The 26,637-nt window shown below is 49.6% G+C and overlaps 3 protein-coding genes across 5 annotated transcripts in view; 2 read left to right on the plus strand and 1 right to left on the minus strand.

The window, feature by feature from the left end:
- The window catches only part of Syngr3 (synaptogyrin 3), a 4,916-nt gene extending 3,523 nt beyond the window's left edge, over window positions 1-1,393 (plus strand). For both annotated transcript variants that reach the window (XM_008856234.1, XM_008856235.1), the window contains exon 4: window positions 14-1,393. In XM_008856234.1, coding sequence (XP_008854456.1) covers window positions 14-223 — 210 coding nt within the window. In that variant the 3' untranslated portion in view covers window positions 224-1,393. The remainder of the gene's footprint in view (window positions 1-13) is intronic.
- Window positions 1,394-3,730: 2,337 nt separating this feature from the next.
- Znf598 (zinc finger protein 598) lies at window positions 3,731-16,861 on the minus strand. 2 transcript variants are annotated; one of them, XM_029557744.1, is made up of 12 exons: window positions 16,583-16,861; window positions 9,260-9,372; window positions 8,664-8,793; window positions 8,197-8,408; window positions 7,819-8,036; window positions 7,208-7,316; window positions 6,644-6,831; window positions 6,436-6,520; window positions 5,562-6,328; window positions 4,976-5,132; window positions 4,733-4,883; window positions 3,731-4,651 (listed from the first exon to the last, which is right to left on the minus strand). In XM_029557744.1, the coding sequence occupies exons 1-12, from the start codon at window positions 16,802-16,804 to the stop codon at window positions 4,298-4,300; spliced, it is 2,706 nt and encodes a 901-aa protein (XP_029413604.1). In that variant the 5' UTR covers window positions 16,805-16,861; the 3' UTR covers window positions 3,731-4,297. The 2 variants fall into 2 exon arrangements, with proteins under 2 accessions (XP_029413604.1, XP_008854460.1); XM_008856238.3 differs by having other exon boundaries at window positions 7,199-7,316.
- Npw (neuropeptide W) overlaps window positions 16,803-26,637 on the plus strand; it is a 16,174-nt gene continuing 6,339 nt past the window's right edge. The window contains exon 1 of the mRNA XM_008856269.3: window positions 16,803-16,920. Coding sequence (XP_008854491.1) covers window positions 16,803-16,920 — 118 coding nt within the window. The remainder of the gene's footprint in view (window positions 16,921-26,637) is intronic.

The following is a 26,637-nucleotide window of genomic DNA, read 5'->3' on the forward strand; positions in this document are numbered from 1 at the left end:
CGCCTTTGTGCAGGTGGCTCTCACCGTGAAGGCCCTACAGCGATTCCGCCTGGGCACCGACATGTCTCTCTTTGCCACGGATCAGCTGGGCGCTGGGGCTGCACAGGCCTACCCGGGTTACCCAGTAGGCAGCGGTGTGGAAGGCACAGAAACCTACCAGAGTCCGCCCTTCACCGAGACCCTGGACACCAGCCCCAAAGGGTACCAGGTGCCTGCCTACTAGTGGCTGTTAGGCTTACACCAGGGATGGAAGGCCACCCCACCATCACAGGCCTCAAGGCCTTCTGGGACCTCCCTCCGGTCCTACCGTCCCAGTGCCAGAGACGGAGGTGGCCATTATGGGCCTCTGGATTCAAGGGAATTAGCCTCACTGGGGTGACTGGACTTTCCCCACAAATTTTCCCCAGCCCCAGGTCCCAAGCCTAAGGTCTTGAGAAGACAGAACCATCTGGAGTAGACTAGCCTGGGAGAGGCATTCCCTTCATGGGCCATCCAACTTGGGGCTCACCTGTCCACTCTGGAGTCAGAAGTCCAACTGCATTCTAGGACAAGGTGCAGGGGCTTCTTGGGACCAGAGACAGGGACATTAACTGTACCCTGAGATGGGCGGTACCCTTGTTCTCTATCCCATGTCCCTGTGGGCCAGGACTCTACTGGCTCCTATCATGGTGATCCACCCTGCCCAGAGCCTTTCTCCACTTCCTCTTGCAGGCTCACTAGAGCAGCCTGGCCCTGTCTATGTTGTGACTGTGATCAAGTCTTCAGGTTTCATAGTGCCCCATAAGCTGCCCCTCTCTGTGTGACCCCCCTACCCAACTGTGGATGGGTTCTGGCCAGAATGACACAAACAACTGTGGATCTGGGCACCAGCCTTTCAGTAAGAACTTCTGAAGGGAGGAGTTTGACAACTGGGTACCTGAGTGCCAGGCAAGACAAGCCTTTTACAAGAAGAGGACTAAAGGTCCTATCAGCCTATGGTGCCACTGGAGAGTCATTCCTACAAATGGCTTAACCTTGACCTCCTGAACCAGTTCCTCTCACCCTGTCCTCTACCCCCTTTTAAGGCCCAGACCAGGTGGGGGTCCCTGTGTGTAGCCGACTACTCTTGCATTGCTCAAAGCTGGCTTTTCACATCAATTCAAAACCAAAAGCGTTGCCATATCTCATTCTTTCAGATAAAATGCCTCCCTCTGGAGTTGCAGTTGAATGACAACCCTGTTTGTTGTAGCATAGACCAATTATGTGTGAATCTATTAAGTGAACATGTTTACAATTTTTGTATATATAGATCTCTCCCCCTTCTGAAAGAACAATCCGTGATTGTGTATTTTCAGTGTCCCATGTTACAACTGCAACTTCTTTACAATAAAGACTATAAATGCATTGACCATGATTAAGTTTGAGTGTTTTGCCTACATGTCTGTATGTGCACATGTATGCGGTGCCTGCAGAGGCCAGAAGAGGGTGTCAGAGCCCCTGGAACTAGAGTCATCTATGGTTAAGAGCCACCATGTGGGTGCCGGGAACCCTGGTCCTCTGCAAGAACAGCAAGTACTCTTAAATACAGCCATCTCTCCATCCCCTTCTGGAATAATTTTTTACCTATCCGTCCTGTGTAAGGAGTTGTCATCTCAGGGCTTTGGGACTCAGAATTCAGGAGTAGGTAGGGAGGTGGATTCCCAGGTTCTGGAGACAGACCACACAACTATGCTCCCCTAATGGATCACTAATGGAACCAGACTGAGCAGGCTCTGAAATGCTAGGGGTACTCTCCCATCCTCACTTACCCTTTATCTTTTTTTCTTTTTGAGACAGAGTTGACAGGGTTTCCCTATAGTCTTCAGCCTCACCTGGCCTGGAACTGGCTACGTAGGCCAGGCTGGCCTCAATTTCAAAAATCTTCCTGCCTCCACTGGGATTAAAGGTGTACACCATTTAAAAAAGATTTTTTTGTCTTTTTGAGACAGGGTCTTCCTGTAGCCCCAGCTGGCCTAGAACTTGCTATGTAGACTAGACCAGGCTGGCCTCAAACTCATAGAGATCGGCCTGCCTCTGCCTCCCAAGTGCTGGGATTAAAAAAGACTAAACCACCCCCTGGCTTCTCCAAGTGCACCACCACACCCAGCTTTAAATTTTATTTATATCTTACGTCTATTGATTGCATGTAAGTGCACCCATATTATGCAATGCCTGCAGAGGCCAGAAGAGGGCGATGGATCCCTTGAAACTTGAGTTACAGATGGTTGTGATTTACCATGTGCACACTGAGAATCAAACCCAAGTCCTCTGCAAGAGCAGCCAGTGCTGAGCCCTTTTATTTTTTAAAATTTTTGAAGTTTTGAGCCGGGCATGGTGGTGCATGCCTGTAGTCCCAGCACTCGGAAGGCAGAGGCAGGTGGATCTCTGTGAGTTCAAGGCCACTGTAGTCTACATAGTGAGTTCCAGGTCAGCTGGGGCTACAGGGAGACACTGCTTCAAAAAAAAAAAAAAATTTTTTTTTTAGTTTTAATGTGTTTTTTAAAAAAATTTATTATTTTTGCTGGGCATAGTGGTGCACACCTTTAATCCCAGCACTTGGGAGGCAGAGGCAGCTGGATCTCTATGAGTTCAAGGCCAGCCTGGTCTATATAGTGAGTTCCCGGCCAGCTAAGGCTATAGGGAGACCCTGTCTCAAAAAAAAAAAAAAGACAAAAAAAATTCATTACTTTTATGTGTATGAATGTATTGCTTACATATATTTAAGTGCACTCATACTATGCAAGGCCTTACAGAGGTCAGAAGACGGTGTTGTGTACCATGAAACTGGAGTTCCCCCAAAACTGGAGTTACAGATGGATAACCACCATGTAGGTGCTGGAATCCCAGGTCCTCTGTAAGAGCAGCCAGTGCTCTTAACCTCTGAGCCATCTCTCCAGTCCTATTATTATTATTATTTGGCTTTTTTTTGGGGGGGGGGGTCTTTTTGAGACAGGGTCTCCCTGTAGCCCCAGCTGTCCTGGAACTCACTGTGTAGACCAGGGGGGCTTGGAACTCAGAGATCCGCCTGCCTCTGCCTCCTGAGTGCTGGGACTAAAGGCATGCGTCACCACGCCTGGCTGTAATTTGTTTTTATTTTTATTTTATGTGTATGCATGTATTGCCTGCACGTAGGTAAGTGCACCCATATCGTGCAATGCCCGCGGAAGATGGAAGAGGCTGTTGGATCCCCTGGAACTGGAGTTACAGACAGTTGTTAGCTGCCATGTGGGTGCTGGGATTCAAACCCAGGTCTTCTGCAAGAACAGTCAGTGTTCTTAACTGCTGAGCCATCTCTCCAGCCCCCTGTAATTTGTTTTTAAACTTTGTGCGCATGTGTGTATGCATGTGGAGGTCAGAGGACAACCTGTAGGAGTTGATTCTCTCCTTCCACCATGTGGTTTATGGGGATCAAACTCAAGTCATCAGGTTTGGCATTAAATATCCACTGGGCCAAATTACTGGTCTATACCCCATTCTTGAAAGGTAGTTTCATAGGTACTCAAGTGTTGGTTGGCCAGGTTTGTTCCTGGAAAGCTGGGCAGTGCCAGAGCTCCATGTGGGACACAGAGTTGGCATCCTCTTCTTGCAAGCAAACCCTGGTTGCTCAGCCATCTCTCCAGGTCTCCTTCCATCCTGGCTGACCCTGTATGACCTATGATGAGTTCGAGTGCCCCAACTTCCTGTTCACTCAGGCAGAGATGCTCAGGACACCAGCTATGTGCAGTACTGCAAAATAAATTTATTTGAAGATAAACTGTCTTATAAAAGGTCAGAGGCAGTTTGAGATCTGATTTAGTTTGTCTCATAAAAAGACTGAACTTCAAGTAACACAATTTGGTGTCTTTTTAATCTGGAACATTCTCAAATTATGGAACAGCCAATTGTTTACACAACACACTTGACATCTGACTCCAGCACCAGTGGACCTGCAGCTGTCAGCTTTGGGGCTGCAGGCTGGACTCAAGAGGGCCCATTTTGGGCCACTGTGGCCTCTGGCTGTGACCACAGGCTCAGGTCCCTGCATCCCAGCCCTTCCTTTCCCTGGCACATTTCAAAATCACAAGAATGAATACAAACCAAGACTGGCCCTCTGCCAAGCAGGGGACAGAACTTATGTGTGATGGTGCACAGGGAAGACCTTCTTGATGACCTCCTGACTGACCTGGCTATCCAGGAGGCCTGAGCCTCCCCAGGGCTCTACCTAGCTGCCTGGCAGCTGAGAAGAGGAAGGAAAAAGGAGGTGCTCGGGTGGGACAGCTCCTACCCTCACCAGCAGCAGCTACGTAATGATCCTGGCAATGGCTTGAAGGGAAGGGAAGTCATCGTCCCGGGCGGCGTGCAGTGCCTGATGGCTGCTGACGTCACCATGTGCCAGTACTTGCTGGCAGGTGGGGCACACACAGCAGTCCAGGCCCACCTGTTGGGTGCTGGTCTGCCATGCACTCTTCTTGTTCTTCTTGGACTTGGAGCTGGGAGGTTTCTCACGACTGTAGAAGTTAGTGTGTGCAGACAGCAGCTCCTGTTGTTTAGCTGTGTCTGGCAGGAGCACCAACAGCTCACTGAAGATCTTCTGAAAGTTCTCCCCGAGTAGGTCTCTGCAGCTTTTGTAGTACTGGGCCGCAGAGATCATTCCCTGTCACCCAGAGAGCCACAACCAGTCACTCTCACTCTGGGTAAAGGCAAGCTGGCCTCTCCAACCCTGTGTCCGCCTCACCTGTCTGAACTCCCCCGAATGGCTCTTAAACTTGCTGAAGCAGGCCTCATCACTCTGCAAGAAGTCCTTGATAGACTGGATGAGCTGTAGGTTCCTCTCCCGGAAGTTCTCAGGAACTAAGTAGGCTCGTGGTGTGGGTGTCAGTCGGGGCCTGAGGTCAGAAGAAGAGGCTTGAGACTTTAGAGTAGCTTGGGTGGCACCCTTCCACCAGCCCTCAATGGCAGGTCAGGCTACCCCACTTACGCTTTCATGGTGGTCGTGGGACTGGGGACACAGGCTGGGTGGGGGCTAGGCAGGAGGTTGGAGAAGCCAGGGGGTGGTTTGCTAACAGGAGGCACCAGGCCTGGTGGGGGCAGGGGTGGGGGCGGTGTGCCCTTCAGGAGCACCACGGTGTTAAAGCCTGTAGGGTGACACAAGACCCTGAATGTGGCCCTCACTGACCCACTTTTCTGTGGCTGTCTAGCCAACTGGGTTGGCCTCTGCCCACATCCTGCCCCCTAGCAGGCCCATCACCACTTTTCCCCACTTCCCCTCAGGTAGGCTCACCATAAGACACCTGGCCTATGAAAACTCATGTGCCCTCAGCCCTATGAGATGCTATGAAGCAGTTGTTAACTGTGCTGCTTCAAGGTGGTACCTGGATCCAGACTGGGCCCAGGCTGTTGAAATATTTGGGTAGCAGTACATAGGCATCCTCCTGGGATACCTGGAAAGTCTATCTCACACCCCCATCTTGAGCTAGCCACCTGCCTTGGCCTGGAGCTCCTGACACTAGTACCCTACCACTTCTCAGAAATTTAAGGAACCCACTGGTGCTGGGTACACATACCTGGGGGAGGAGGCATCCTGGGTGGGCAAGGGCCTCCAAGTGCTGGGAAGTCTTCCTGGGGTGTGGGGCAGGGAAGAGGTCCCAGGGGCCTTGGGAGCCCTGGGGGTTCCTTAGGGGTATTTCGTGTCAGGGCCGGCCCCTCTGAGTGTCCATTGACGACAATGATTACTGGTACTTCAGCTTTGCTCAAAGGGGCTTCAGGGACCTGCTCAACCCCAGAGGGCTTTGCACTATGATCAGGGGGCAGGTGCGGAGATGGGGTGGCCCCAGGCTTCTCAGAGCCCGCCTTCTTCTTCTTGCTGACTTTAGTGGAGCTCTGGGTAGAGGCTGGTGCCAGCAAGGAAGAAACAGCTACTGTGGTGGGCACATTCCGCAGCTCCTGTACAGTAAGGCCACCACCCTCCTCCTCAGCCACTGGGGATGGGCCACCCTTTCGACCACCCCTGTTCCCCTTCCCTGCCTTCCGGGAGTGCTGGCTGCCACTGACTACAGCCTGGGCTCCTGGGGTGGGTGGGTTCCCTTTCTTGCTGCAGCTGCTATTCCAAGCTGAGATGAGGCTGGAGGGGGCATTGCTGGGCTTGGGTGCTGAGGAAACCAAGGCAGGGAAGTCCTCTTCCTGAAAGGTGTTCCTGCCCCTGGTAGGACCAGGATAGGCCAGGGCCAGCCCCACAGAGCCTGGGGTAGAGGCTGTGCAGGAGGAGGAAGTAGAGGCACAGAGACTGGGGAAGTCTTCATCCTTGAGCTTAGGGGTGGGCACTGGAAGAATGCTGGGTCCAAGGAGAGAAGAGGTAGTCAGTGGCTCACCAGGCCCTGGCCCGAGCTATGCCCCTGTCCACTGTAGGCACCACACCCTCCTCCCAGTTCCCATACATACTTTGTTGGGGCAGCCACTGGGCCTGGGCCTGTGACTGAGAAGGCTTCTTGGCTTACAGGACCATTTGTTGAGGTTTCCTTGGGGCCTACAAGACATGAGATGAGCTCAGGTAAGGATGCGGGGGTGGGGTTGGGGAATGTGAGATGTTCTATGAGATGGTAGCTCCACAAGGTCCAAACAGAGCTGCCAGCAGGTGGGACTACCTTACCTGGGCCTTCTCCCTGAGCCCGGGGCAGGCGCCAGGAACCACGAGGCTCTTCAGGCCCTCGGGCTGCTGTTTCCTCTTTCTTGGGTCTGCCACCCTCTTCCCGGTCCTCATTCCTGCGAATCTCCTCTTGCTGTTGAGCAGCCACAGAAGCCCGGATGGCAGCTGCTACCTCTCGGTCCTCTTCTTCCCTGGAATGGGGGGGTGGGAGGGGACATCAGGCTGGGTAAGGACCAAGGGAACAGCCACAGATGGGCAGTGTCTGGGCCCAGTCCCCACTGCAGCCTGGGACCATGCCTGCTTTGTGGGTACTTCCCAACACAACTGTACCCAGCTCTTGAGTGACCTTCCTCTCTCAGGTTGTGGTGTCTCTGGCTAGCACTAAATGGAGAAGCAAGACCTTTCTACTTGCTGAGCAGACACTATTGCCACCCTCAGGACCCTGGAGCTCTGGCTGGAGCCCCCTGACCTCATGCCTATTCCCAGCTTCACTGCTGATGGCCGCTACCGCCTGGGGGTGGTGCCAGAAGAATGTCAGTGGTATGCAAATCCTCCCACCTCTTGTACCTCCAGCTTCCCCGGCGGTTCTGCTGGGCTCCACGCCCACTGGCCCGGCCAGCTCTGCCCTGGCGGTTGTACCTGTCCACTTCCTCGTAGTCCTCACCACTGACGACCCCTGTGGTCAGCACACAGCCTGTCACTGTCCCGGGCCTTGACAGGGCAGTGGGTCTGAAAATCCTACTGTCCAGGCCATACTAAAGCCAGTGCTCTCGCCTGGATGGCAGAAGCTTCCCCCCACCCCCACAGCCTATGAACCCCAAGATAAACCCAGACACTACAGAGTACAAACCAGCTGTGACCTCTATGAACTGGTGCCCAGCCAAGGCAAACAGTGCAAAGACAGGGGCATGTCCTTAGAGGTAGGGTATACAGAGTAGACCTCAGTGACAGCTTCCTGAGGAAAAGAAATTCTCCAGGGACTCCAGAGGTAGGCAAGAAGCTCCTGGTTGTTACTTGGTTCAGGTGCTCAGGGCAAGGGATGGGTGAAGAGATGGAGGCTTAGTGCCTCCTGTATTGCCCAAGAACGGTATGAGGACTGGGGAGCAGGTTCCCACAGAAAGACACTGTAGAAGACCCTAGTACCCAAGCCAGGCTGATCCTGTGGGCACCTGGCTCACCCTCACTCCTGCGTGAGTGCCTCGGAGCAAAGCTAAACTGAAGGTCAATCTGACGGTTCTGGCGTGCCTCGGCACGGCTTCGGCTGTGGCATGCTGTTTTGTGAGCCTTGAGGTCAATCTCGGTGCGAAAGGCATGGGTGAACTGCTCAGTGCTGCAGCGGCCCTCCTCACACAAGAAGTGCTTCTCCCGGAAGTGCTCACGCAGGTATGCATAATCACTAGCAGACAGGCAGGATTTAGATCACCTACCGCACTACCAGCTAGCTCCCAAAAAAGTCCTGAGAGATGGTCACTTCTATACCCCCTGCAACATCCCAGATCCCCCCCACCCACAGAAGTCTCAGACCCCAATCCTTGCAGCAACCCTGGCCTACCCACCTATAGTAGTCCTGGGCTCCATCAGAGTCACAGAAGTGGCAGAAGTAGTGGTCCCGGCGCAGGTGCTTGAGCAGCTCGTCGTTGTCCAGGTAGCGCTCATCACAGAATTTACAGAGTGGATGTCCCCGGTGGGATGTGTCATCAGGGTCACCCTGCATGCGGTGCCGAGCTAGGTCCTTGCGTGAATACCACTTGCGCTCGTAGGTGAAGATCTGCAGAGAACACTGGGCTGGGAACAGGGTGGGAGTTCCCAAACCTCCTCACTTCCCAGTGGAGCAGCAAGAACAAGGAGAGAGCCCTGATGGTGTCAGCTCTGCCCTGGAGCCCGCCAAAACCTGGAGGACCCTTGAATCACTGGGAGCCCTTCCTTGCCTGGTTATAAGCAGTTTAATGTTCTATGGGGGCCTTGTAGTTTCTGGAGGTTCAGTGAAGGCAGGACCTCCACCCCTTCCCCAGGGAAGGCGCACCTTTAGGTGCTTGAGGCACAACTTGCAGCAGAACAACTCGTGCTGCTTCCGCATGTGCTGCTCCAGGTCCCCGAAGAGGCTGAAAGGTGGCAGCTGGGGGCACCGTGGGCACTCATGCTGCAACAGCTGCCTGGGAAAACACCAGAGTCACCCACTATGCTGGGCTCTCTCAGCATTGCTCCTTAGAGCCAAGCCACATGCCAGGCCCCCACCCAGGGAGATGACACAGGGTTATAGGTCCAAGTCTGTGGTTCTGGCTCTGGGTACATGAGGAGAGCACCCCTGTGACAACCACACCCCTTCTGGATTTGGGGATCTTGAGCCAAGAACCTGTTTGAATACTCTTGTGCCCCTCAAAAGGCTAAGAAAGCAAAGGTCACTCTCCCTCTACCACCCTGACAGGGAGGCAGGAGCTCCCTGTCCCATAAGAGGAGCCTGAGGTCTAGGAAGAGAGACATCCCACCCAACATCACACAGCAGACCCAAGGAAGACCTGGCCCTGAGGTTTCTAGAACCATATATTCCCCTACTCCTGACTCTTAAGGTGTCACATGGATACAGAGCAGCTCCAGCTCCTCCAGCTGAGGACCCCTCACCTGTACAATGCGAACACCTTTCCATCTGCAAAGTAGATGTCATATTTCTTTTCATGTTGGAGCTGGTGGATGGGGATCATGGCAAAGACAGGGAGCTTCTTCCCAAAGACCACCTGGAGAGATAAAATGGTGAGCAGGACCTGGGTGGGATGGCCAAAGACAAGCAGAGACAGAAGAGGAGTCCTCACAGTCCTAAACCAGCAGCAGTCACTGAGGCTGCTTCTCATCTCAAGCGCCCCATGACCTCCAGACTCTCCACCAGGGGGCAGCCTCAGTTTCTGTAGGCTGTAGTCACCCACAGCTCCACCCAGAACTACTTTAGAGGGGCAGGGCCAGGGAACAAACTGTGGGCATGGGGAATAATGCTGATTACAAAACAGCTTTCATAGGATGGTGTGGGGTAGAAGGATTCATTCCATGCAGCAGCTAAGGAAAGAACAAATGTTCCCTGGCAGCTGTCAGGTAACCTTACATCAAGGTCTGGGGTTGGTCTGTCTACAGCTCCACCCAGAACTACTTTAGAGGGGCAGGGCCAGGGAACAAACTGTGGGCATGGGGAATAATGCTGATTACAAAACAGCTTTCATAGGATGGTGTGGGGTAGAAGGATTCATTCCATGCAGCAGCTAAGGAAAGAACAAATGTTCCCTGGCAGCTGTCAGGTAACCTTACATCAAGGTCTGGGGTTGGTCTGTCTCTCAGAAAGGGGCTCCCACAGGAGGACTGGCACCTGAACATGACCACTCTAGTCATAGCCCCATGGCTCCTGCCTGTTGTGGGCTATTTGAAGCCCAGGGGTCTCGGCTCGGTCTCATATTTTCTCTCTCTCTCTCTCTCTCTCTCTCTCTCTCTCTCTCTCTCTCTCTCTCTCTCTCTCTCTCTATCTCTATCTCTCTCGGGTCACACACACACACACACACACACACACACACACACACGGCAGTCACTGGAGTGAAAACTCTACCTTTCTATCTAGAAAGTACACAGCAGGGTGATCTTAGGGGTGTCCAGCACTTGTTAGAGCCTGACTACCACAAGATCCTTCTCTTGTCCCTTCCTGTAGGATTGGGGGCAAGGCTGCTGACCTGCCCCACTCCTCCAGATGCTCTATGATCAGAGGTCCAGATCCCTGTCCCAGGGTCCCCAATGTGGCAGGCCTTCCCTGGTATCCTCCAGGGCTGCTGCTTCTCTTCAAGAGGCTCCCATGGTGATGACTAGCAGTGCCCCCAACTCCACCATGACCCTCTCTACCATACCTCTCTGGTTCAAGTCACACAACTATCTAACTCCACCACTGCCCCATGTCTGGCACTGGTCACACACTTGAGCTCAGCCTTGAGATTAGGTGAGGCCTTTCCAGTACATCTCAGGGCATCCCTGCCTTGGGAAAGGCTGTATCAAGGTCACTTGTTATTTTCAAGCTTAGCCAAGGAGCCCCCCCCCCTTTTTTTTTGAGTCAGAGCTTGAGGACTCAGAACTGACCAAGGACAGTGAGCCCTACCCATACTCAGGGCCTACAGAGGGCCTCAGCAACAGGGTGACTAAAACTGGTTCTCTAGAGCTAGGGGAGAGCCAGGAAGAGCTCAGCTCTGCTTTGCCATGATATACTTGGAAATGGCACATAGACTGGCATCCTTCACCTAGCCTTTATCAGGAGCCCAGGGAGGCTCCATGGTTTAGCAACACCCCTTCTGGGGAGGGGGGCACATTAGCAGTAGCCCAGTAGGCCTTCCCTCCCATTGTCATAACTGGCAAGGCCAGGCAGGATAAACTTCCTGTCCATCTGGTGCTACATGCCCAACTCAAGTGGGCATCTTGGAAGTAGCTGTACTCCCAAAACATCTTCATTTATGTATTTATTTTGGTTTCTTGAGACAAGAGTTTCATGGATCCTAGGCTTGTCTCCAACATGCTATATAATCAAGGTTGGCTTTGAATTCCTGATCCTCCCTGCCTCCACCTCCCAAGTGGATTACAGGAGTACACCACCATACCTGACTTAAGACTAACTTTTTTTTTTTTGAGACAAGTTCTTGCTCTGTAGACAGGGCCACCAACCTGGAACTCACAATGTAGACTAGGCTGACCTCAAATTTACAGCAATCCTGTCTCTGCTTCCAGTGCTAGGATCACAAGTATATACTATCATACTAGGTTTCAAGACCATCTTCAATTGGCAGTCACAGCTGTACCTTCCCTAAAGGCCCAAATCACAAAGAGGCACAGTAGGGATTCCTCACAGGGGCTCTGCTGCCCCACCATGGGTCCTCAGCCTTCTTACTCCCTGGCAGCTCCTCTCCAGGGCCCAAATGTGGACAAGATTCCTAGGCTTTGCGCTAGTTTCTTTTCATGAATCTTGCCCCAGTCACTCTTAAGGGTGCCTTTCTAGCCCAGACCCAGGTAGGAGCAGAGGGTCATAAGCCACTCAGAATGCTGCTGGGACACAGAGCTTGAGAGCTCCTGAACACAAAGAGGCATACCACCATCAGGCACAGCCACCCCCCAACTCAGTTCCTCCAGGGCGGGCAGAAGAGCAATCTGAAGAAACTCCCAGAGGCTGCCAAAAAGCATCCAAGCCCAACAGACGCAGCGGAGGAACAACTTCCTTCCCCAGAGGAAGCCGTGCCAGAGACACCCCCATCACTGCCACCAGCTCCAGGGACCTCTCTCAGCTGTGCACTTGGATCCACGCTGAGTGGCATCTCAGGCTTTCACTGAGGAGGCCTATCTACTTTGGAGCTGTGGGCACAGTCCCTAGATACCTCTGCTGGGCAGCCAGTGCTAGGACATGGTGAGGAGAGTGGCTCAATTGTCCTCACTACTCTCTGTCTTATGTATCCATGCCCTAAGCATACTGGCTTATTGCTTGCCAGCAAGATGTCTCTTGAACAACCTGAGGCCAAGAGCAGCTGGGCACAAAGGAGAGGCAAGGAGAAAGCACATGGCCTGGGACAAGTGGGATCAGGAGCCCAATAGTGTTCCTCACAAACGGCCTAGCTGGGTGCCAGAGGACTGGGCTAAGAGAGCACTAAAATCAGACCTGCTTTACCTTGTGCCACTGAGCTTAAAAAAAAAAAAAAAACCCAAAAACCCAAGAAACATGAGCAGCAACTGTAGGGCAGGGGTGGTGTCAAGGGGCCTCTGAGATAAGTCTGGATGGGGAATAGGGTGAGAATCTACCAAGCACTCAGAAACAGAGGGCCAGCAGGGCCCAGGGATGTTTATCTCTCCTGAGTAGTCTGGTTGGGGTGACCTAGGCTGCCACACCTGGGCCAGCCTGAGAGATAGGGAAGAAGACATAAAGTTGGTTCATAAAGGGATGAAATATAGGAACAGGTTTAGGAAAGGGGCACTGTAGGATGAAGACTAGATGCGTTGGGTCTAAAGACCAGCTGGAGCAGAAAGATGGGCCCCTCCTCAGATAGGGAGACCAGGACTTCGTTGAGACTGGCTGCGCAGGTGATGACACAGCAGGGCTACCTGGAGTGTCCCAAATAAAGGGTGAGGCAACTGGTTGGATAAGAATAGGAACAAGAGTACAGTGGCCATGTTAGGGAATCTAACTAGCAAGACCCTCCCTCCTTAGGGACATACCAGTGAGGCCAGGTGGGAAAAGAAAACATGGAGGCAAGGGGGAAGATAATCTGCCTGGAGTCAGAGAGACAAAAATCCTAGATCAACCTTGGAAAGGGTCATGGTCTGAGGACAAAGCTTAGGCCCAATCCTGGATGTGAGGTTGAGCTATTCTGGGAAGCCTCTGTGTGGGCTATGCAGCATATGATTCAGGGTTAGGGGTATGGGGGGAGTGCTACGGGATGGGCGGCCCAGTCCCAGAAGAGGCTGAGAGGCCTGCTCAGGACCATGACCCCTCCCCAAGTCCCCAGCAGTGGGAGTGTCTGCCTGGGGCCTTGCTATTCCTCACTCCCAACATAAAATGGGTGCTCAATAGAGGACATAAGAGAGGTTAGACAACAAGCATTAAAAATGTGGTATGGCTGGGCGTGGTGGCACATGCCTTTAATCCCAGCACTTGGGAGGCAGAGGCAGGAGGATCTCTGTGAGTTCAAGGGCAGCCTGGTCTACATAGTGAGTTCCAGGACAGCTGGGGCTACAGGGAGACCCTGTCTCAAAAAGACCAAAAAACAAAAGTGTGGTGTACCATGTGAAGCCATGAGACTCTGAAGAAATAAGGCTGGTGCTTGAATCTGGGGTAAGAGCTCAGATGTGAGGAACAGCACACGGAGGTGGAATGAAACCAGAGCCCATGTTGGAGGGTAACAGGTTGATTTGGGCTCACCTGAGGCTCAGCAAGTTCCTTCCCTAGGGCAGGACCTGGGCACCATGAGTGGTAATGGGATTACTTCAGGGTTTCTGAGAGTTCTAGCAAAGGGAGAGTGTGAAGGGTAATCTTGATCATCAACTTGACTGGATTTAGAATCACCTAGGAGAGACCTCTGGGCATGTCCGTGAAGTTGTTTCCAGAGAGGTTTAACTGAAGAGAGAACACCACCATTCACCTCTCTCTGCTTCCTGGCTGGGGATGCAATGTGACCAACTGCCTCACACTCTTGCTCCCATGCCTTGACTGCTGTGATGGACTATATCCCTCAACCATGAGCCAGAATAAACCTTTCCTTCTTTAAAAAAAAAAAAAGTGTGTGGTGGTTGGGTGTGGTGGATGTGGTGGTGCACCGTTTAATAAATCTGTGCTAGGGAGGCAGAGGCAGGTGGATCTCTGTGACATCAAGGCCAACCTGTTCTACACAGCAAGTTCCAAGTCTGCTGGGGCTACAGAAGACCCCCTCTCAAAAATAAATAAATAAATAAATAAAAGTAAGGCCAGGCCTCAGGAAGGGGAGGGAATACAACAGGGGCATCTAAGGGTCATTCCCAAGGGCCACCTGGAGAATCCAGACCTCCAGGGAGCTCAGGGACAGAAACAGTGCTAACTTTAGAAAGGCCAGGCACTGGCTGCTCTTGCAGAGGATCCAGCACCCACACAGCAGCTAACCAACTGTCCATAACTCCAGCACCAGGGAATTTGATGCCCTCTTCTGACCTCCTTGGACACCCAATGACACAGGTGCACTTACATACATGCAGGCACTCATACATATATAAATAAGTAAATAAACATATATATAATCTCTCTCTCTCTATATATATATTTTTTTCTTTTTCTTTTTAAGAAAGGCAGGGTTTCCTGGTGCACATGCCTTTAACCCCAGCACTTGAGGGGCAGAGGCAGATTGATCTCTGTGAGCTCAAGGCTACCCTGGTTTATATAGTGATGTTCAGGCCTGCCAGAACTACATAGAAAGACCCTTTCTCAAAAAAAAAAGAAAAAACAAAATGCCAGGACGATGGATGACAGAGAAGGTATTCACAAAAGAAAAATACTGCCTGAGTCATCAGATCCTGCCTGCTGACCTGGGCCTTGGCGTAACCCTGGGCTGGCCTGTGGCACTCCCCTCCCACTTCCTGCTTATGGGTGGGGGTGTGGCCTGTCCAGAGACAGGACAAGGTAGGGAGCAAAATAGTAACTGAAGAAAATGGCTCAAAAAAGAGATGTGTTCAAAGGAAGACAAGAACCTCTTTAGTGGTGGGAGATCAACATGCTGTGTTTGTGTGTCTGTCTCTCTCTTAGAGTGCTGAAGATTGAACACAGGGCTCTCCACTACTCAGACTACTGAATCAGCATTGTCTACTGCTTCTACCACCTGCTATCAGATGGCAGCCTACCTAAGCTTCTGTGCTGAGAACCAGCTACAAAGTCCAGATTGTGCGTTGACTCTCTGCTACCCCCAGCTCCTACTTGGATGCCTAAATAAGGAAGATCAAGGTGTAGAGTCACCCAGTAAAGGAAGTTGGACTATTCCACACAGCAATTCAGCACACATCCCTTCTAGTTTTCAGACTTAGTTCCACAATGAGTGGATAAGGCAAGAGCAGGGACCAATGGTCACTGTGAGATTTAGGGCATGGACACGGCATATTCATAGGCTGATACAGGACAGCTCATGTCAACAGCCTCTGACACAGAGTTCTTGTAGGGTGTGGGGCCCACAAGGCATGAGGGAGACAGACACTGGCAAGAGCTGGCATATGTGGGTGTTCACTCACTTCCTTAATGAGACCCAAAGCCCAGGTTAGGGCTTCCTATGTGAAGATCTCCACATCTTCCTTTCTGGAAGGAAGTTATAGGTGTGTTGGGAAACCTGAGTGTTTGAGTGTTCCATCATTTTATGTGAGACTGGCAGTAAGGCCAGGAGGGGCCCTCTGAGTAAGCCACCAGCCAGAAAGCATCCCACAATGTTCCTCCATCCCAGATCCAGCTCTCAACCAGTTAGGGTCTGGCTCCTTCCACCACATTACAGACTGACATTACCTCCAGTTGCTTTTCCCCAGTACGGTACAGACACTTAAGATGCCGAGGAAATGCTCATGGATTCCTGCATCTCTCTGGCTCCTTTCACATAAATATCAAGAAAAGAAAGGGAAGAACCTATTCTTCAGCACTGCCGTCTCTGCATCACTTCTAAGAACAGGAAAGTGAGACTCGCTGGCAGATGTTACTAGCTGAAGCCTCCCATAAACCAAGCAGGGGAATTTCACAATGCTGGATGCAAACAGATTTCTAAGGGCAGCAAACCAAGGGAGGTCCAACTGGATGCTCCCCGCCAGCTGCTGGCATCGCTGGAGCGTGAGGGAAAGCTCCATGCGCCCTCTGACCTTCCCCTGGGTTTCCAAGTCTAGACAGAGTCCAAAACATCCCTAGCCTTTCCAGGGAAGCCCCAAAGCTGTAACTACAAGGAAGAGGGAAACTTCCTAACATTGTGGACTGCCAAGCACCTGGGAGTCAGGTCCCAATCTACGAAGGGAACCGCGTGTCTCAGGAGCTGACTCAACCAGAGAGGCCCAGAAGCCCAGCTGGGCTGGAAACGTCCAGTTTCACCCTCGTTTTTTCCAGAGCAGTCAGCTTCCAGGACAGTCTCTGGAGACTACCCCTGGCTGTCTCCTCCACCTCAGTGACGACCCCCGAGAAAAGAACACAGACAGGGGCTTGACCTGGCCCTGCCCTTTCTCCGGCCAGGTCACAGGGGAAGATCCCCAGGCTAGAGGTCCCACAGGCATCGCTCCTCCTGCTCCACTCAGTCGCCTCCTAGCTTCCCAGCCACCGAAGGCCCGGCGCTCCGACCCCACCCCGGCGGCCCCCGGGGCCTCCTCAGTTAGGACCCTGCACCTCCAGGCCACGGCCGGACACCGGGAAGGCAAAGTCGTCAGGAGCCCTCCACGACCCTGCGGCGCGCCCCGCCGGCGCACCTGGCGCAGCTCCTCGCGGCAGACCGCGCAGTAGCGCTGCTCGCACAGCACCCGCATCTTGGTGGAACAGCGGTAGCACACCGGGTGGTCGCAGCGGCCCAGCGCCGTGGCCTCCAGATCCCCGCAGCACAGCACGCAGCTCACGCCGCCGCGCTCGGGGGCCGCCGCCGCCGCCGCTTCTAGGGCCGCGCGCCGCCCCTCGGCGCTAGCCGCCGCCGCCATGGCCGGGCTCCGGGCCCCCTCCAGGCCGGCGCGGCACGGCGCGGCCTGGCGCCCAGCGGACCCGCCCCTTCCGGCAACGTCACCGCCCCTCCGGGCAACCGCCCCGCCTGGCGGAAGTGCGCGTCGGGATTTCCAACCCCGCCTGTTGCGGTCTGGAATGGTGGGCTGCGGCCCGGTGCACTGTCACTTGTGAGCGGACTCGGAGAACCGTGCGGACGGATTGCCTTGCCTTTCCTCAGTCGTAGGTTTAGAGTCGCTGGAGTAAGCACAGGGCAGCCAGTGTTTCCAATAAACCAGAGCGTTAGTCTATCGCTCAAATAGGGGCGGGCCATGCTTGTACGTATTATATGCCTTATATGAAATCCAAAATTTTACCTGGACGTCCTAGGGGATATAGTTTAAAGGCAGAGTGCTTTCCTAGCGTGAATAAGGCTTTGAGTTTCCTTCCCAGCACCAAAAAGTACATATATAAGTAATTAAGCAAAAAAATGAATCCAGTACCTTTTTTTTTGTCTATTTGAGACAAGGTCTTCCTGTAGCCCCAGCTAGCCTGGAACTCACTATGTAGACCAGGCCGGCCGCGTACTCACAAAGATCCGCCTGCCTTTGCTTCCCAAGTGCTCAGATTAAAAGCCTGCGCCACCACGCCTGGCAAATCCAGGAACCCACAGCTCTACAGCCCCAGAAGTCTCTCACATCACTTTTGGGTTCCAGCTAACTGAATCCCTATCAGAAAAGATTCCGTCTGGCCTTCTCATCCAGTCTTGCTGGAGAAGGGACTTGACTTAGGTTCTTTTGTAGTAGGACACATCCATCCTAGCACCCAAGCATGCATGAATGGATAGCGGTAAATCCTGAGGCTTCAGATCTCCTCAGCTGTTAGGGGGTCCCCTCCTTGTCTTTCTGATGAAGGAAGGTAGGTCCAGATCAGAGCCTTTCTTTTAAAGAGGCAATATATTGTGAGCCTGGAGTCAGTATCAGACAGACATGGGCTTTGAAACCCCAGTTCTGGTATTTATGTTCTTTTTGAGCTAGGTTGGCTCACTGAAGATTATAACTTACTCATTTGTAAGAGTTGGGTCATCATACCGGCTGGACTGGGCTGCATACAGATGTCATCTTCAGACAGATGAGGGAAATTCACCGCTCCCTGGAGAACTGGGCAGCTGTTAAGTATTGTTAAAATTTGTTAAAAATGACTATTAAATGTTAATAGTAAGTTCTTTGGGTTTTAAAGGTAAGCAGTCAATTCAAGTTTCCACAAATAGCAGACTTTGGAGAATGGGGCAGTGTGACTCCCTAATTAGCAGCTGTTGGACTCCTTGCTACTCTGGATGCCTTTAATAAAAGGACTGTCAGTGAAACACCCAACTGTATGCCCTTCTGCCAGCACCTGCCATCTTTTTTTTTTCTTTCTTTTTTTTTTTTTTCTTTTTGAGACAGGGTCTCCCTGTAGCCCCAGCTGTCCTTGAACTCGCTATGTAGACCAGGCTGGCCTCAAACTCACAAAGATCCACCTGCCTCTGCCTCCCAAGTGCTGGGATTAAAGGCATGTGCCACCACACCTGGCTCATCTTTTTTAAAAATATTTTATTAGTTTTTATTTTATGTGTATGAGTGTTATGCCTGCATATAAGTGCACCCATGTCATTTGAACCCTGGTCTTCTGCAAGAACAGGCAGTGTTCTTAACCACTGAGCCATCTCTCCAACCCCCCCTTTTTAAAAAATATTTTATTTATTAGTTTGAGAAAACAATACAGTGATCAAAGCTCATTTCTCATGCACCTAAAGGCACAGCCTTAGCCAGGGCCGTTTAAAACAGTTTACACCAGACTTTTAGTTATCACAAGCCTCTATGAACTCTAGATGAACCTGCAGCCATTTTCACCTAGGCCAAAGGAGAGCACTTCTCCTGATGATCCAGAAGGAGTGCTGTGACTGGTATTAAAGAGACAAGGCTCTGATTGGTACAAACACCCTTTGTCAGCTGTAAAAGCAGGCTGTTCAGGCTCAGTGAGCCTTTGGGAGAAACTCACTTTCCTATGCTGCCTGCCCTCGTGTTGCCACTTTAGACTCAGTAAAAGGCTTCTCTCTAGGGATCTTTTCCTGCCTGCTTTTAGTAAACTGAGTTGGTAACACAAAGAAACAGCAGCACAATGGCAGTGGCACAGTGACAGCAGAGCAGTCAGCACGCAGAGCTACAGAATGGTTATGTAGGCTGCTGTGTGACAGCTATGGTAAAGCCTACATGCAAACACTTAATCCACAGACTCATGAGGAGAGCTTGCAGAAAGAAAAATAGACCATGACCAACAGATTGAGAGAATAAAGGGAAGCTGGAAGAACTTCACAGAAATGTTCTCAATGATATAAGAATCCTTGCACAGCAATAACAACCACAAAATAAGAAAAAGCTCTTGAAGGAGATGGGGAGCTAGCTCAGTCTATAAAATGCTTAGAATCCAGGTAAGATGGCTTGGCAAGAAAAAGTACTTACCTTGTAAGCCTGAGGACCTGAATTCAATCCCTGGAATCCGTAAAAAAAGGAATCTACCTCTAGGTGGAGACATGCCCTTGTTTCTTCCCTTAAGGATTAATCCCTTGAGAGGGCAGGTCAAGGACCTGGCTTGGGGACCACCTAGGAAAACCATTCAGTTTAAGATGATATATTTTCCTTCTCAGATTTCCTGCCCCTCATGCATTCCCTGGGAGCTATCGTGGGGTTCAGTTGGGTATGCCTGCCTGAATTCTAACTTAGAAAACCATAACTATTTATTTTCTATCTTTTCTTTCAGATGCTGGCCAGAGCCCAAAAGTACGCTTTTTTTTTTTTTTTTTTTTTTTTTTTTTTTTTTTTTTTTTTTTTTTTCTTTTTTTGGTGTTTTTGAGTCTCCATGTAGCCCCAGCTGGCCTGGAACTTGCTATATAGACCAAACTGGCCTTGAACTCACAGAGATCCACCTGCCTCTGCCTCTGGAGTGCTGGAATTAAAGGCTGTGCCCCCAAGCCTGGCTCCCTTTATTTTATTTTTATTATTTTTGTTTTGTTTTGTTTTTTTTGAGACAAGGTCTCACTGTGTAGCTCTGGTTGGCCTGGAACTCCCTATGTAGACAAGGGTGGCCTTGAACTCACAGAGATCCTCCTGCTTCTGCCTCCCGAGCACTGAGATTAAAGGCACCACCATGGCCAGCTCTTTCCTGCCTTTTAATTCTTTGTCAGACACAACAAACTTGTTCCTGAAGCCCTAGATAGTATCAAACCCACAGTGGAAGGAGAAAACCAACTCCTGAAATTGTCCTCTGACCTCCACAAATGTACCTACACTCACACCTATATCCACATCATACACATAATAATGATAATGATAACAAAGCTGAGTGTGGTTACATGTCCTTGTAATCCCAGTGCTTGGGGGCAAAGACAGGAGAATCCATAGAAACTCTCAGTCCAACTAACCTGGTGCTTCTAACAACAAAGAGACCCTGTCTTAAACAAGTGGAAGATGAAGACTGACATTGAGGTTGTCTTCTAACGTCTACATACCCACTGTGACAGAGGCATGCACACACATGAATACACATATACAAACACATACATACACACAACTTTTGGAAGCTGAAGGATGGTGGGCTATGACTTCAAAACCAACCTAGATTAAATAAAAAACAAACAAGGGGGCTGGAGAGATGGCTCAGTGGTTAAGAACACTGGCTGTTCTTGCAGAAGACCCGGGTTTGAATCCCAGCACCCATATGGCAGCTAACAACTGCCTGTAACTCCAGTTCCAGGGGAACTGGCCCTTCTGTCCTCCACAGGCATTTCACAACACAGGTACAATTACCTACATACAGGCAATACACTCATACACATGAAATAAAAATATTAAAAAATAATAATTAAGGGGCTGGAGAGATGGCTCAGCGGTTAAGAGCACTGACTGATCTTGCAGGGGACCGGGGTTCGATTCCCAGCACCCACATGGCAGCTACAAATTGTCCTTAACTCCAGTTCCAGGGGAATCCCGAAGCCCTCTTCTGACCTCCACGGCATTGCACAACATGGGTGCACTCACTTACATGCAGGTAATACACTCATAAACATAAAAACAAATAAAATATAAAAAAACAAATAAAATGTTAAATCAGTGATATTTTAAACACACACACACACACACACACACACACACACACACACACATTTGGCCAGGTACTCAGGAGGCAGAGGCAGGCAGATCTCTGTGAGATCAAGGCCAGCTTTGTCTACATAATGAGTTTTGAGCCAGCTGGGACTACAGAGAGACCTGTCTCAAAAAACCAAAGCCAAACAAAACAGGAAATAAATTTGGAAATTATTTAAAATATAATAAAAATCTGGTGCCATGACTCATGTCTGTAATCCCAGCACTCAGGAGGCAGAGGCAAGAGGAGCAGGAGTTGAAGGTCACCCCAGCTATGTACAATTTCTAGGCAACCTGTGTTATACAAACAAAAACAAAAAGCAAACAAACCCTCACAAGAATAAAAATTCACTAGCAAAATAGGGGACTGGAAAAATTGCTCAGCAGTTAAGAGCACTTGCTGTTCTTGCAGAGGACTTCGGTTTAGTCTCCAGCCCTCACATGGTGGCGAACGACCATCCATAGCTTCAGTTCCAGGGGATCTGATGTCCTCTTCTGGCCTCCACAAGCACTGCATGCATGTGGTACACTTACATACATGCTTGCAAAACACTCATAAGATACAAATAAGTAAAAATTAAAAATAGGAAGACAGCTGGGGAGATGACTCAGTGGTTAAAAGCACTGACTGCTCTTGCAGAGGACCTGGGTTCAATTCCCAGTTCAAGGCCAGCCTGGTCTACATAGTGAGTTCCAGGACAGCTGGAGCTACAGGGAGACCCTGTCTCAAAAAGACCAAAATACTACTACTACTACTACTACTAATAATAATAATAATGATGATGATGATGATAAATAAAATAAAATAAAAAATAGCTGGACGTGGTGTCCCATGCTTTCAATATCAGCACTAGGGAGGCAGAAGCAGGAAGATCGCTAGTTCAAGCCAGCCTGCTCTATTTTGTGAGTTCCAGGCTGGCCAGGGCTACATAGTGAGATACCTTGCACCCTGTTCCCCATGACCCCCAAAAAGATACTGGACTGGAGTGATGGGTCAGAAGTTAAGAGCACTAGCTATTCTTGCAGAGGACCTGGGTTCAGTTCCCAGCACCCACATGGCAGCTAACAACCATCTGTAATCCAGTTCCAGGGATTCCAATGCCCTCTTCTGATCTCTGCAGGTATTGCAGGACATGGATGCACTTACATACATGCAGGCAATATACCCATACACATAAAATAAAAATAATAAATAGAAATTTTTTTAAATTTATTTTTATTTTATGTGTATGAGCATTTTGCCTGATGTGTGTATATGCATCACATGTGTTCAATGCCCTAGGTGGTCAGAAGAGGGCATCAGATCTCCTGGAACTGGAGCTATGGACAGTTGTTAGCTGCCATGTGGGTGCTGATAACCGAACTTGGGTTGTCTGCAAGTGTAGCCAGTGCTCTTAACTGCTGAGCCATCCCTCCAGCCCCAATAAATAGAAATTTTTAAAAAACCTAAATGATAGGTATGGTGGCACATGCCTTTAATCTCAGCACTCTGGCGAAGAGGCAGGCAGATCCCCATAAGATCAAAGCCAGCCTAGTCTACATATAAAATTCCAGGCCAGCTGGGACTATGGGGAGACAGTTCTCAAAAAAAAAAAAAAAATCCAGAAAATAGGGGCTGGCAAGATGGCTCAGCAGTTAAGAGCACTGACTACCCTTGCAGAGGACCCAGGCTTGATTCCCAGCACCCACATGGCCCACATGGCCCACGGAATCCGAAGCCCTCTTCTGACCTCCAAGGCATTGCACAACATGGGTGCACTCACACACATGCAGGCAATACACTCATACACATAAAGTAAAAATAAATTTTAAAAATAAAAAAAATGAAGTAAATAAAATGGAGGGAGCAAATTATCAAAGCACTAATTGGGTAGTATATATAAAAGCTGAAGGAATATATGTAGATAGATGAGAGAGAGGAGAGAGAGAGAGAGAGAGAGAGAGAGAGAGAGAGAGAAAGGGAGGTTCAGCCCTGAAAATATGAGTGCTGGGATTACAGGTGTGTAATCCCATTCAACTGACATGAATTTTCATGTGGTAAGGGCCCAAATAAGAAAAAAAAAAAAAAAAACAACACTGAAAGACATCATGAAATTCCAGAACCTGAGAGATAAGTCAAAGATCTACAGAGCCTGCAATGTCAGGGAACATTAGGAATTAGGAACAAAAGGAATTTATAAGAACCAGGACTGACAAGATAATTTAGTGGGTAAAGGTACTTGCCTTCAAACCTCGTGACCTAGCCAGGTGTGGTGGCAGATGCAGGCAAATCTCTGTGAGTTCAAGGCCAGCCTGGTCTACATAGGGAGTTCAGGCCAGTTGGGGCTACAGGCAGACCCTGTCTCAAAAAAGACCAAAAAAGGTCAGGTGCGGTGGCACATGCCTTTAATCCCAGCATTTGGGAAGCAGAGGCAGGCAGATCTCTGTGAGTTCAGGCCAGCCTGGTCTATGAGTTCCAGTACAGCAGCTGGGGCTACAGGGAGATCCTGTATCAAAAAAAAAAAAAAAAAAAAGAACCAAAAAACACCAAAAAACCCCAAAAACAAACCTCATGACCTGAGTTTGATCACCAAGACCTACATGGTAGAAGGAGAAAGCCAACTCCTGCAAGTTGTCTGACAACACATGCCTAGGTAGACACAAATAAATGAATGAATGAATGAATAAATAAATAAATAAATAAGTGTCTGGAGAAATGGCTCAGTACTTAAGAACACTTGCTACTATTGCAGAAGACCTAAGTTCTGTTCCCAGCACTCAGATGTTGGCTAACAACCATCCCTAACTCCAGTTCCAGGGGATCCAACAACCTCTTCTTCAGGTATGTGATGCACATGCATACATACATACATACAGTCAAAACACTCATACATGCAAAATAAAATAATTTTATATTTTATTTATTATTTTTTTATTTTGTATGTATGAGTGTATTGCTGCCTGTATGTAAGTGCACCTGTGTCATGCAATGCCCACAGAAGTCAGAAGAAGGCATCAGATCCCCTGGAACTGGAGCTACAGACAGTTGTTAGCCACCATGTGGGTGCTGGGAATTGAACTCAGGTCCTCTGCAAGAGCAGCCATTGCTCTTAACTGCGGAGCCATCTCTCCAGCCCCTCCAAATGAATAAAATCTTGAAAAAAAAAGTAGGCCAGCAAGATGGCTCAGTGGGTAAAGGTGCTTGCCACCAAGCCTAATGACCTGAGTTCTTTCCCTGGGACCCACATGATTGAAGGAGATAATCAACCCCTACAAGTTGTCCTCTGACCTCTAAATGCATACCATGGAGCTCGCTTTCTCTCTCACACATACACATACTATAAATGTAACAAAAAAAATTTTTTTGGTCTTTTTGAGAAACAGGATCTCCTTATAGCACCAGCTGGCCTGGAATTATGTAGACCAGGCTAGCCTTGAACTCACAAAGATCTGCCTGCCTTTGCCTCCCAAGTGCTGAGAAATGTAATAAAAAATTTAAAAATAAAACATTTTTGAAGTTTTAATAACTCCTCCAAACCAAACAAGAGCCACAGTTTGTCAGCTTAGGGACTGAAAATGTAGCTCAGTAGGTAGAAAGCATACCTAGTATACATGAAACCCTGGGTTCAATCACCAGCATTATATACACTGGTTCTGGTGGCACATGTCTGCAGTCTCAGCACTTAGAAGATGAAAGCAGGAAGATCAGAAGTTCAAGGCTGGGGCTAGAGAGATGGCTCATAGGTTAAGAGCACTAGCTGCTCTTTCAGAAGACCTGGGTTTGAATTCTAGCACCCATGTGGCAGCTAACAACCTCCATAACTCCAGTTCCAGGGGATCTGACCCCCTCTTCTGGCCTTGAAGGGCATTGCATGCCATGGGTACACTTACATACATGCAGGCATAAATAAATAATTTTTTTTTAAGTTCAAGGTTGTCCTCAACTACATAGCAAATTGCAAGTCAGCCTGGTCCCTTTCTCTTAAAAAAAACAGGGGGAGCCAGGCGTGATGGCACACGTCTTTAATCCCAGCACTGAGGGAGGCAGAGGCAGGTGGATCTCTGTGAGTTCAAGGCTAGCCTGGTCTACATAGTGAGTTCAGACCATCTGGGGCTACAGGGAGATTCTGTCTCAAAAAGACAAAAGAAAAAGCAGTTTAGCCAGGCATGATGACAGGGATCTATAATCCCAGCACTTGGGAGGCTGAGGCAGGACAATGAATAACATGGTAACTTTGAGACAGCCTGGCTCATAACCAGAGGCTGTCTCACAAAACAAAAAAATATTGTTCTCATCCAGGAGCAAATCTGTCCCTTCCCCATGGACATTTTTGGAAATGTCTGCAGACATTTGTTTTGTGGGATGGGAATTACAAGCATCTAATAGTATATTAGTTTCCTGTAGCTGCTGTAAAGGATTATACCAAACATTGGCTTAAAAGAACACTGGTTTATTACCTTACAGTTCTGGAATTCAGAATTCCAAGATGCTCACACTGAGTCAATGGCAAAGCATCCAGAACACTGCATTCCATTCTTTTAATTTTAATTTTTTATTTTTTAAATGTTTTATTTATTATTTTTATTTTATGTGTATGCATGTATTGCCTGCATGTAGATAAGTGCACCTGTGTCTTGCAATGCCTGAGGAGGACAGAAGAGGCTGTCAGATCCCCTGGAACTGGAGTTATGGACAGTTGTTAGCTGTCATGTGGGTGCTGGGAATCCAACCTGGGTCCTCTGGAAGAATGGCAAGTGTTGTTAACTGCTGAGCCATCTCTCCAGCCCCAAGTGCAATTTTTTTAAAAGAAAGAAAGAAGACTCTCATCCCAGATACCCCTTCCTCTGGGTTCCCAGTTCCCATCAGGTGCTGTACAATAATACTACAGTGAGTTGGGCACATGTCAGTTGTCCCCACTGCAGCACGTAAGCAGGAACTGTGTTCCTCAGATCCAACAGAGGACCAGTGCAGACTCAGCAGCTGCTTCACTAACACCAGCTGCTAGAGCAAGCAGTTTCTACGTGAGGAAAGGGCAGGCTGGGAGAACACAGAGGAACACCACTTAAGGAGGAGAGATATGAGAATGTGTCACTGCTGATTTCACAGTCATATAGGCAGTCCAGAGTACACTAATTATTAATTTTATTTTTTTTATTTTATGTGTATGAGTATATTGCCTGCATGTATGTAAGTGCACCAGTATCTTGCAGTGCCCATGGAGATCAGAAGAGGGTGTCAGGCCCCCTGAAACTGGAGTTATGGATGGTTGTTAGCCCCATGTGGGTACTGGAAATGGATCTTACCTGAGTCTTCTGCAAGAACATCCAGTACTCTTAACCATTGAGCTATCTCTCCAACCCCCTTAAAATTTTATTTTAAATTATGTGTCTGTGTATATGTGTGTTGGCTGGGTGCGGTAGCAGGGACAGGAGTCCAGTCCTGGAGGAAGCCAGAAGAGAGCTGGAATAACAGGTGGTTGTGAGCTGCCTGACAACCAAACTCAGGTCCTCTTCCAGAGCAATACCCACTTTTTCCTTTTCTTTTTTCTTCCTTTTCTTTTCCTTCTTTCTTTCTTTTTTTTTTTTGGTCTTTTTGAGACAGGGTCTCTCTGTAGCCCCAGCTGTCCTGGAACTCACTATGTAGACCAGGCTGGCCTTGAACTCACAGAGATCCA

Source organism: Nannospalax galili, unplaced genomic scaffold, assembly GCF_000622305.1.
Source record: "Nannospalax galili isolate Female #2095 unplaced genomic scaffold, S.galili_v1.0 scaffold668, whole genome shotgun sequence".
NCBI lineage: Eukaryota > Metazoa > Chordata > Mammalia > Rodentia > Spalacidae > Nannospalax > Nannospalax galili.

Coding starts and splice junctions, on each gene's coding strand:
- Znf598 (XM_008856238.3), bottom strand. CDS start 16,804: ATGGCGGCGGCGGCTAGCGCCGAGGGGCGGCGCGCGGCCCTAGAAGCG. Junction 9,373..16,582: donor GCCGCGAGGAGCTGCGCCAG/GTGCGCCGGCGG, acceptor TTATCTCTCCAG/GTGGTCTTTGGGAAGAAGCT. Junction 4,884..4,975: donor CCCACGACCACCATGAAAGC/GTAAGTGGGGTA, acceptor TTCTGACCTCAG/GCCCCGACTGACACCCACAC.